At 36.0% G+C, this 12,238-nt stretch overlaps 1 protein-coding gene across 9 annotated transcripts in view; it reads left to right on the top strand.

Annotated features, from left to right (window-relative positions):
* NRF1 (nuclear respiratory factor 1) overlaps positions 1–12,238 on the top strand; it is a 144,821-nt gene that overhangs the window by 61,359 nt on the left and 71,224 nt on the right. For all 9 annotated transcript variants that reach the window (XR_004384040.1, XM_032869305.1, XM_032869367.1 and 6 more), the window contains exon 4: positions 777–903. Coding sequence is in view for 8 of the 9 variants with exons in the window: in XM_032869305.1 (XP_032725196.1) it covers positions 777–903 (127 nt within the window). In the remaining variant the exon portion in view is untranslated. The remainder of the gene's footprint in view (positions 1–776; positions 904–12,238) is intronic.

The raw sequence follows: 12,238 nt of genomic DNA, 5'->3' as shown, positions 1-12,238 counted from the left end.
AAGGTGGAAAACTAGATATGTTCACTTTGTTTCATTTGAATTAATTACTCACCAGTGTCTGGAAAGAGTAGACTATGTTCCCAGAGGATTATGGAATGTAGAACTTTAAAATAATGTCCCATGATTTCAGAGGAAAAGCCCAGTGTTTCTATTTCACCCAGTGTTGATACACTTTAAAAAGCTCTTTTACTTCTTCCTCATTTTTAAAATATTACAGAACCAAGAATTATTATCTATATGCAATGAAAATCTAGAAATGACAACATTTTTGAAGTCGTATTTCTGGATAAATCTATGTCAGTGAGACATAAACAATGACTACATCAGTCAAAGAAATTAGAAGCAGATCATTTAGGCCCCCTTCATTAAGCATGGAGTAACATGATAATGTCTACGAGAAAATGTCTCAGCAGTAATCTTTTTTGTTATTATAAGTTGCAGTAAGAGAAAACCCCTTTAGCATTGCTAGGATCAGGAAGAATTATACTCTCCCTGTTCAGCATTGTGTCATGGCTGTGTCCTGAAGCAGACTTACAGCCGACCCTTTCATCAGTGAGCTAGTCATTGGTCTTTAGGACAAAGGTATGCACATTTTTCTGCTGAACAGGATATTCAAACTCACACTCCCCTTTTCACATTTCGGGTAAAACAACAACAACAACAACAATGATGCATCTGATCAGAGTAAATTGTCTCAAGTCAAAGTAAATTTTCTGTGTCACTCTAATTTCTCTCTTCCTTAACCATTTTTATTCTCTTTTCATTGTCTAATTCAGGAAACTTCGAGCCACATTAGATGAATATACTACTCGAGTGGGACAGCAAGCTATTGTCCTCTGTATCTCCCCCTCTAAACCCAACCCTGTCTTTAAAGTGTTCGGTGCAGCCCCTTTGGAGAATGTGGTAAGAAAACTCAGCTGTGTTCTCAGAGACTCACTCTTGCTTTCTGTGGGTTGTTTGTTCTTTTGATCCTCTGTCTAGTACTATAGCTGTTAATTCTATCCTCCTCTCGTCCGGGGGGTGGGAGTGGGACTGGTTTTCAAACCGCTGTGTATAGATCAAAATAAAAACGATTATTTCTGTTTGTACTTACTGTAGCAAGATAGTCTACGCTCTCAGATACGCCATCTGAGAGATGCCTTGTATCTGTCAGCCCAAGGCGGGGAAAGATGGTGTTATGTTTGTTAAGAAACGATTTTGTGGTGTTTTTTGTTTTTCGTTTTTTAATTTGAAGTTATTTATTTATTTATTTATTTAGAGAGACAGAGAGCGTGAGAGAGAGAGAACATGAGCAGGGTAAGGGGCAGAGACAGAAGCAGACCCCCTGCTCAGTAGGGAGCCAGATGTGGGGCTTGGTCCCGGGACTCCAGGATCATGACCTGAGCCAATGACAGACACTTCACCCCCACTGAGTCACCCAGGTGCCCCAAGGATTTTATAAGAAAACTACTGATTTATGTCAGAAACAAAATGAGAGATAATTCTAAGATGTGAACTTCATGAGGCAAACCTCAGGAACCATTTTACTGATTTCTGGTATTTGAGTTGCATATTTAAAATCTCTTGCATTTCTTTGAAGAATTTATTTGACACTCTGCTTCAATTTTGAAATACAGTTGAATATTTTGATCACCTAACTATCTGTAGCTAAGTTTCTAAAGATAGTATTTTATCTTTGCATACTTACACTAAGTGAACTACTTTTTCTCTGGCTTTGAATAACTTTGAATCGTTAGTAGAATAATGGTCTGTCCAGATTTAAATTGCATTTTATTTTTATTGGGATAAAGTTTATTAGCTGAAGGGACATTTATTGGATTTCTTCCGTATTGAATGTAGACATTTCAGGAGTTTAGAACTGATTAGTAAGCAATTGAAATTTTGTTGGTTTTGCTGGGTTGTTTTTTTTTTTTTCACATGTAAATGTTGTGGTTCTTTTTCAACATTTTTGGATTTCATTTTGAGTTTTACCAAAAATTCCTGAGGTCCTAGACTTAGGGTGCGTATTAGGACCTTCCCTTAGAAGAATATGGTAGAAGATTTCTAGTTCAAAATGGTGCCTGACAGGCTGTCCTTAGTGTCATGATGTTCACCAACATGAAATCTGGGCATGTCTTCTTTTTTTCAGTATCAAATATTTAAAATAATTTTACTACTACTAATAATAATATGATTTGTGAAAAGGACTCATCTAGAATACTCAGAAAATATCTTCGAAAATTACTCTCTAAAAGGAGACGTACCTGGCTGGCTCAGCCAGTGGAACACGTGACTCTTGATCTCAGCGTTGCTAAGTTTGAGCCCCGTACTGTGTATTACTTAAAACAAAATCTTTAAAAAAAAAAAAAACCCAAGAAACAAAAAGGAAAGTTTGAGAAACTGTTGGAGTCTTCCATATGTTATAAAAAGATATAGACTCTGTGAAATGAACAGTCATATGATAAACTAGACAGAAAAAAAAGCAGTAGATATTTTTTCATTTACTGACATTTCATACACATAGGCTAAAGAATAAATACCAGTAGAATTAGAAGCAGAATGTGTCCCCTAAAACATTAAAGAAGAAAAAAAAAACAGGTCTATATAAAAGATTTAAAAAAGAAAACACAAATTATAGAACAAAATAATATAAGTGAAACCAATTAATTCTGTTGTAGATCATAAATATAAATGGATTAACTCCTTTGAGAAAGACAAAGATTTTCTTTCAGAGTGGAACAACAATAATCCAAACCAAAACCCAACTGTATTTAATTTATGTGATATACTCGCAGTGATTCACAGATGTTCAAAGTAGCTGCAAATGATACCATTAAGAAAGTGAAAGGAGGGGGCCTGGGTGGCTCAGTGGGTTAAAGCCTCTGCCTTTGGCTCAGATCATGATCTCAGGACCCTGGGATCAAGCCCCACATCGGGCTCTCTGCTCAGTGGGGAGTCTGCTTCCTCCTCTCTCTCTCTGCCTGCCTCTCTGCCTACTTGTGATCTCTGTCTGTCAAATTAATAAATAAAAAATCTTTAAAAAGAAAGTGAAAGGACAGTTCACAGAATGGGAGAAAATATTTGCAAATCATGCATCTGACAAATAACTTGAATCCATGTAAAGATCTTGTAGAACTAAACAATAAAAAGAGCCCTATTTAGTTATTTATGTAGTATGCATGCACAGCCACAGGGAGGGGCAGAGGGAGGTTAGAGAATCTCAGGCAGGCACCACAAGTCGTGTGGAGCCTGATGCAGGGCTGGATCTCACAACCCTGTGATCACAGCCCAAACCAAAGTCAAGAGTTTCACTTAACCGGTTGAGCCACTCAGGCACCCTAAGCCCAATTTTAAAATGGTGAAGATTCTGTCACTATTTGAAGATGACATACTACTATTATTTAGAACACCCTGAAGACTCTATCATAAATCTGTTAGAACGGATAAATGAATTCAGTAAAGTTGCAGGATACAAAATTTATATACAGAAATCTGTTGCATTTTTATACATTAATAATGAATTAATTCTACTTCCGAAACCAATAATGCGCTGTATGTTAACTAAGTAGAATTTATATAAAGATAATGAAGTAGCAGAAAGAGGAATTAAGAAAATACTGCCGCTTATAATTGCACCAAAAAAAAATAAAATACTTAGGAATAAACCTGACCGAGGTGGTGAAAGACCTGTATTCTGAAAAAAATACACAACAGTGATGAAAGAAATTGATGACAACACAAATGGAAAGATATTTTATGCTCATGAATTGGAAGAATTAATATCACTAAAATGTCCATATACCCAAAGCAATCTACAGATTCAATGCAATCCCAATCGAAATACCAATAGCATTTTCACAGAAGTAGAACAAATAATCCCAAGATTCATAAAAGACCTCAAATAGCCAAAGCAATCTTGAGAAAGAAGAAAACAGCTGGAGGTATCACAATCCCAGATTTACATAGTTTTAATAATCAGACGGTATAGTACTGGCACAAAAATAGGCACAGAGATCAATAGAATATAATAGAAAGCCCAAAAATAAACCCACCCTTATATGGTCAATTAATCAATGACTGTGGAGGCAAGAATATACAATGGGGGAAGGCTAGTCTCTTCAAAAAATGGTGTTGGGAAAACTGGACCACTTTCTTATGCCATACACAAAAATAAGTTAAAAATGAATTAAAGACCTAAATGTGAGACCTGAAACCGTAAAACTCTTAGAAGAAAATATAGGCCATAATCTCTTAATACATTGGCCTCAGCAAGCTATTTATGTATGTGTCTCCTCAGGCAAGGGAAACAAAAGCAAAAATAAATTATTAGGACTACACAAAAATAAAAAGCTTTTGGACAGCAAAGGGAGTCACCAACATAAGAAAAAGGCGATCTACTGAATGTGACAAGATATTTACAGATGATGTATCTTTTAAGGAGTTAATATCCAAAATACATAAAGAAGTTACAAGCTCAACAGCAAAAAACCCAAACAATCCAATTAAAAAATGGGCAGAGGACTTAAAACCTACAGATGGCCATCAGACGTATGAGAAGATGCTCAGCCTCACTCATCATTAGGGAAAGGCAAATCAAAACCATAATGAGATATCACCTCTCACCTGTCGAAATGCCTAGTATCAAAAAGACAAGAAGGACACCTGGGTGGCTCAGTTGATTAACCATCCGACTCTTGGTTTCGGCTTAGGTCATGCATGATCTCAGGATCATGAGATCAAGCCCCACTTTGGGCTCTGTGCTCAGCATGGAATCTGCTTTCCCCCTCCCACCCTCTCCCGCTCTGTTCCTCCCCTCACTTGTGCATGCATTCTCTCTCTCCCAAAAATAAATAAAATCTTAAAAAAAAACTAACAAGTGTTGGTGGTAATGGGGAGAAAACAGAATACCTGTGTACTGTTGGTAGCAGTGTAGCCACTATGGAAAACAGTATGGAGGTTGTTGCTTAAAAAATTAAAAATAGAAATGCCATACAGTCCAGTAATTCCACTACTGGATATTTACAGAAGAACATGAAAATACTAATTCAAAAAGATACACGTACCCCTATGTTTACTGCAGCATTATTTATAGTTGTCAAGATACGGAAGTAACGCATATGTCTATCCATAGTGGATAAAGAAGAGGTAATATTACTCAGCCATAAAAAAATGAAATCTTGCCATTTGTGACAACATAGATGGACCTAGAGGGTATTGTGCTAAGTGACATAAATCAGACAGAGACAAGTATCATATGATTTCACTTACATGTTAAATCTAAAAAACAAAGCGGAAACAGGCTCTTAAAATACAGAGAATTGGCAATTGGGAATTCCCAATTGGCAATTCCCAGAGTGGGATGGTGGGGGATCAGCACACAGAGGTAAAGGGGAGTGGGAGGTACAGGCTTCCAATTATGGAATGAATAAGTCATGGAGATGAAAAGTACAGCAGAGAATGTACTCAGTGGTATCACAATAGCATTGTATCGTGACAGTAGCTATACTTGTGAACATAGCAGAATGTATTGAGTTATCAATCACGATGTTGTAACACCTGAAACTAATATAAGTTGTGTTCAGCTATGCTTCCAAGTTTTTTTAAAAATGACAAAGAATCTGAATAGATATTTCTCCAAAGAAGATAGAGGAATGGTCAGCAAGCACATGAGCAGTAATGATAAATAGTTACTAGTATTAGGGAAATGAAAATCAAAACCAGAATGAGACACTACTACATACTTACTAGGATGATTATAATAAAAAAGGTAGACAACAATAAGTGTTGTTGAGTATATGTAGAAATTAGAACCTTCCATACATTGCTTATGGGAATGTAAAATGATGCAGTTGCTTCAGAAAACAGTTTGGCAGGGCGCCTGGGTGGCTCAGTCATTAAGCGTCTGCCTTCGGCTCTGGTCATGATTGAGTCCCGCATCGGGCTCTCTGCTCAGCGGGAAGCCTGCTTCTCCCTCTTCCACTCCCGCTGCTTGTGTTCCCTCTCCTGCTCTGTCTCTCTCTGTCAAATAAATAAATTATACCTTTAAAAAAAAAAAAAAAGCAGTTTGGCAGTTTCTTAAAATCTTAAAAGTAGAGTCACTACATGACCCAGCAATTCTACTCCTAGGTTTACTCAAAAGAACTGAAAACAAAGCTTTATATACACAATGTCCATAGCAGTAAAACTTATACATAAAACTTACACACATGTTCTTAGCAGCATTATTCGTAATAGCCACAAAGTGAAAACAGCCCAAATGCTCATCAACTGATGTATGGATAAATAAAATATATTATCTACAATGGAATATTATTCGTCAGTAAGAGGGAGTGAAATACTGATAAAAAAAACTACAGCATGTGGGGCACCTGGTTAGCTTGGTCAGTTACGTGTCTGACCTCACTCAGGTCATGATCTCCAGGTCCTGGGATCGAGTCCTGCATCCAGCTCCCTTGCTCAGCAGGGAGTGTCTCTTTCTCTCTCTCTCCCCCACCCACCCCCTCCACTGCTCATTTTTTCTCTCTCTCTCAGATAAATAAATAAAATCTTCAAAAAAAAATACAGCATGGATAAACCTTGAAAACATTTTGATAAGTGAAAGAGCCCAGTCACAAAAGACCACAAGTTGTATGATTCCATTTATATGCAGTGTCCACGGTGGCAGATCTATGGAGTAGATTAGTTATTGCCAGATTGGAAAGGTGGGAGAGAGGAATGAAAAGTGATAGCCAATGAGTGCGGAGTTTATTTTAGGGGGATAAAAATGCTCTAAAATTAGATTATGATGATGCTTGCACAACCCTACATATATACTTAAGAAGGTTGAATTGTACACTTTATTTTTTTTTAATTGTACACTTTAAATGATGAATTGTATGGTCTGATAGGCTGAATAATGACCCCAAGGATATCTAGATCTGAATTCCTGGAATCTTTGTGTGTTACCTTGTATGGCAAAAAGGACTTTGTGGTGATTAGGTTAACAATCTTCAGATGGGGTGATTACCCTGGATTATCTGGGTATAGCCTATGTCTAACTACATTGTCTTTATCAGAGGGAGACAAAGGGAGATTGATAAAGAAGTAGAAGATGCATTGGTAGGAGTAAAAGGTTGGATGCAGGGAAGTGGGGAAAGGGTCAGGAGCCAAAGAATACAGGTTAGAAGCAGCTAGATGAGGCAAGGAAATGGACTCTCTCCTAAAGCCTCCAGAAGGACCAGCCTTGCCAATAACCTTGATTTTAGCCCAGTGAAACTAAGAGAATGAGTTTCTGTTGGTTTAAGCCACCAAGTTAATGATCATTGTGGCAGCCATTGGAAACTAATATGTAGGATATGTGAGTTATAATCTCAATAAAGCTGTTAAAAATGTTAAAAGTAAAATAATAGGCAAAGGTGTGTCAGACAAATACCTACAAAAAATAAATCATGGATCATAGCATTAATATCAGACAAAGCCAAATCCTTAAACAAGGATTAACTGAGAACCGGAGGTAATTTGATATTGATAAACAGAATAAATTTATAATGTACCTTTTATGCCTCAAACATTAAAGCAAAGTGTGTAGATCAAAAAATTACAAATATAAGAAAAAATAAAGCATGACAATGGCAGGAGGCTTTAATATCTTTATCAGATTAAGGAAGAAAACAGTAAGAATATAGGGATCTGAATAAAAGAATAAGGTTTATATAAAAGATGTATGCTAGCATTGATACTGTATAAGGAGAGAATATGCTATATTTGAAAAATTACATGAATGGGTTATAAGATTTGACCAAATATATTATTAGGCCCCAATTGAAGATCTTGATAAATTGTAAAATGCAGAAATTATACAGGCCATATGGTTGGTTTTTTTTTTTTTTTTTTTGTCCGGGGAACTACTTCAATTTTGTTTTTCATCTAGAACTACAAATCTTTTTAAAAATTGAAACATAATTAACATACTGTGTTTTATTAGTTTCAAGTATGTAATTCAGTGATTTGACAATTCTGTACATTTGTCGGTGCTCATCAAGATTAAGTGTACTCTTAACCCCTTTATCTATTTCAGTCACTTCTCCCCTCCCCCCATGCTTCTGGTAGCCAACAGTTTGTTCTCTGTATTAACGAGTCTAGTTTTTTTGTCTGTTTTTCCTTTGTTTATCTATCTGTTTTGTTTCTTAAATTCCACATATGAGTGAAATCATACCATATTTGTCTTTCTCTGACTGACTTATTTCACTTATCATTTTACCCTTTACATACATCTATGTTATTGCAAAAGGCAAGATTTCATTCCTTTTTATGGCTTAGTAATATTCCATTATATATATTCCAATATTATAATATTCTATTATGTATGTATGTGTATGTACATATGTACACACACCACCTCTTTATCCATCCATGTATGATGGACACTTGGGTTGCTTCCATATCTTGGCTATTGTAAATAATGCTGCAACAAACTTGAAAGGTACATGTATCTTTTTGAATTAGTGTTTTCATTTTCTTTGAGTAAATATCCAGTAGTAGCCATATTTTTCACCATGATACGGAACATTTTGAGCTTAATATCAAAAGATAGACAGGAGAAAGTATTCAGCTGCATAGAAATTTAAAAACACTTCTTAATTTGTAGACTGTTTAGATAATATAAAAGCAAAACTTAAAGGTTTCAGTTTGAGCTGGTTGTTAAAGGAATATTCATTGCCTTAATGTTTTTTTATATACAAGAAAGATGGAAAAGAAATAAACATCTAATTCAAGAAGCTGGAAAGGGAATAAGATGAGTCTAAGAAAAAATAGAGTAAGTAAACGTGGAAAAAATTAAGGAGTTTGTGAGCAGAAAAAGTAGAATTATTACGTTCAAGAAATGATACTATGAAAAGTCCAATAAAAAAGAAAACTTCTAGCATGCTAGTTGAGGAAAAGGGAGAAGAAAGCAAATATATAGTCTTAGAAATTAGATGAGTTATAGTCACAGATAAGGAAAGATGGAAACTTGTAAGGAAATGCTGTGCATTAATTCTGTTTTTACAAATTAAGAACCTCAACTAAGTGGATAGTTCAGTAAGAAAATAAAGTAACTAAAGCATATCTGAACCTCAGTAGAATAAACATGTTCAATACTGAAAAAGTATATCCCTCAAAGGGGACACTGCTCTGATACTTTGGGTAACTCCTGTTAACCTTCAAGATACAGAATATAATCTTAAGATATACTAATATTCAGAGTCATATTAAGTAATTGGAGCCCATTGTTTATCATAATCAGTATGCAATGTATTGCATATAATCTTGTTAATAACAGTTAAGGAGATGATTTAGATGGCTGACATTTATTGAGTGCTTACTATGTTCTCAGTATAGTTATAAGCACTTTGTATAATCTCATTTAATAATTTTAAAACTGGTACTTCTCTTTTGTCCTCCTGCCTATAGCTGTCATCTTCCTTTTTGCTTTTATAGCTATAGTCTGCTGAGAAACTCTAGAAAAATTAAAATTCAGTAGGGCTGTTTATCTTTGAAATAATAGATTCCAGATTCAAGATTGTTATTTTAAAAGTTTGTTGAAAGAGGATTGGAAACATTACTAGTCCTTTTAATAGTTAATGCTGAATTTTTTCTTGTATTTTAGGGCTCCATTTATTTTTCCATACTGTGTTTTGCCCATATTACTTTCTTGTCCACAACCGGAGTGTATAGCAAGGCACTGTAAACAAAACTAAATGACTCAGAACAAATGGAAAAAATGTTTTCAAATTAGTAACAGCAATTGCAATTTATTGAGTATTTTAAATGTACTTGTTTTCTGCTAAGCACTTTATATTTATGATTTTTACTTAATCATCAAAATAACCCTATGATATGTATGTTATTATTTGTGCTTTACAGTTGTAGGAATTGAGGGTTGAGAGCTTAAGTATTTTGTTCAGGATCACACAGTAAGTAGCAAATTAATGATTAATGTTCTTTATAAAGAGCTGTCAAAAATTAATAAAATTATGAACATATGAATAACAAAGACCCAAAGATATGTTTGAATATGGATTAGATATTAGGTGATACTAAGGAATTCTGATATTTTTGTAGGATGTGATCATTGTACTGTAGTTATGTATGAGAATGCCCTTATTTTTCCAAGATGCATGCTAAAGTATTTAAAAGTGTTGCAGTGTCTGAAATATACTTTAAGTGGGGATGCCTGGATGGCTCAGTCAGTTAAGTATCTGCCTCCAATCTCAGGATCCTGGGATGAAGCCTGGTGTCAGGCTTCCTGATCCGCAAGGAGTCTGCCTCTCCCTCTCCCTCTGCATGTACCCCCCGCCACCCGCACCAGCTCATGCTTTCTCTCTCTTTCAACTAAATAAGTAAAATCTTTTAAAAATAATAATAAAATAAAATATACTTTAAGTGGTTAGCCCAGAGAATATCGTGTGTGTGTGTGTGTGTGTGTGTGTGTGTGTACAGATGGCAGATAAAGTAATTATGCCAAAATGTTGACAATTATTGTATCTGGGTGGTGAAGGTAGAAGGATTTATTTTACCGTTCTCTACATCTTTCTGTATATTTAAGTTTTTTCATATAAATTCATAATTTTCAAACACCCAAAGACAAAAGAGAAGACATAAATAGAAGGAGGAAGTACAAATATCAAACAAAATTTTCAAAGAAACGGGAATTAAAACAGAAAGCTACTTTACACTGTTTGGGTTGGCAAACATGAAAAAGATGTACAACTTGCAGTGTTGGCATGTGAAACAGGCAGTTTAAATTGGTGTAATTTTCTAGAGGGCAGATTGGCAACTGGTATAAAATGTGCCCCAGATGTATACTTTTTAACTCAACTTCCTTTTGAAATTTTATCCTAAGGAAATAATCGGTCATCTGAGCAAAGATGTAAGTACAAGTATATCAGTTGCTGTATTCTTTATAGTATTTTTTTAAAAATTTGAGAATAACCTAAATGTTCAAAGATAAGGGATTAGTTAGATAAATTGATGACTTGTGCAGAGATAGGCCTGCTACACTGCCTTTAAGTATGATGACATAAGTCTTTCTATTAACTTTTTCATGTGGAGATGATGATTAAGTGAACAAAGCAACTTACAGAACCATACATAGAGTTTGGGCCTGCTTTAAAAGTAAATCTGCATTTTATACATGTTTATGGAATTGTTGAATGGAGAAGATTGTTGTAACTAACATTTGTGTAATAAAGCAGATTTATAAAACTTAGAAGTAAACATATTCTCAATAATTCTACCAATAACCTTGAGATGTAGGCATATTACAATTATTTGTATTTTGGAAGAGACTACAAGCTCAGAGAGGTTAAGTGATTGGCTCGAGATTCCCCAACTTCTCTCTTTTTAAAGATTTTATTTATTTATTTGACAGAGAGATCACGAGTAGGTAGAGAGGCAGGCAGAGAGAGAGAGAGGAGGAAGCAAGATTCCTGCGGAGCAGAGAGCCTGATGTGGGGCTCGATCCTAGGACCCTGGGACCATGACCTGAGCCGAAGGTAGAGGCTTTAACCCACTGAGCCACCCAGGTGCCCCTCCCCCACCAACTTCTGAGTAGTAGAGCCACTGTCAAGATTTGGGTTCAAGGTGATGGAATATTACATCTCCCATAGGTTTGTCCAAGGTATTAAATATGGGGTTTCTTTTTTTAAGATTTTATTTATTTATCTGTCAGAGAGAGAGAGGGAGAGAGAGTGAGCACAGGCAGACAGAATGGCAGGCAGAGGCAGAGGGAGAAGCAGGCTCCCTGACGAGCAAGGAGCCCGATGTGGGACTCGATCCCAGGACGCTGGGGTCATGACCTAAGCCGAAGGCAGCTGCTTAACCAACTGAGCCACCCAGGCGTCCCAAATATGGGGTTTCAAATTTAATTTCATTTTCTTAGTCCTTGCTTTCTCTTCTAAAAGGAAACAAATGGAGCTACCTTCCTCTTCTCCACAGTGCTGTGCTTACTTACTACTGATGTGCTTTTATTTGTATGATTATTTGATTAACTTCTATCCCCAGCTAGATTGTAAGCTCTGAGACGGAAGGGACTGGATCTATTTTGTTCTCCATCATGCTCCCAGTACCACACATTGCCCCTGCCACGGGTGCTTAGTTGCCGAGTAGCATTTGTTGCCTGAATAAAGCATCTTAAACATCTGGCAGCGCTCAGCCATGCAGATTTGGCTTCTAAGTTATGATCCTGCATTGGATCTCAATTGAGACCTTGAGATGTAAAGAACTGTGAAGTTAGCTTGTG

The sequence above is a fragment of the Lontra canadensis genome, unplaced genomic scaffold (genome assembly GCF_010015895.1).
Source record: "Lontra canadensis isolate GAN:19392208 unplaced genomic scaffold, GSC_riverotter_1.0 scaffold2, whole genome shotgun sequence".
Lineage (NCBI taxonomy): Eukaryota > Metazoa > Chordata > Mammalia > Carnivora > Mustelidae > Lontra > Lontra canadensis.
This window is presented reverse-complemented; position numbering and strand designations above follow the sequence as displayed.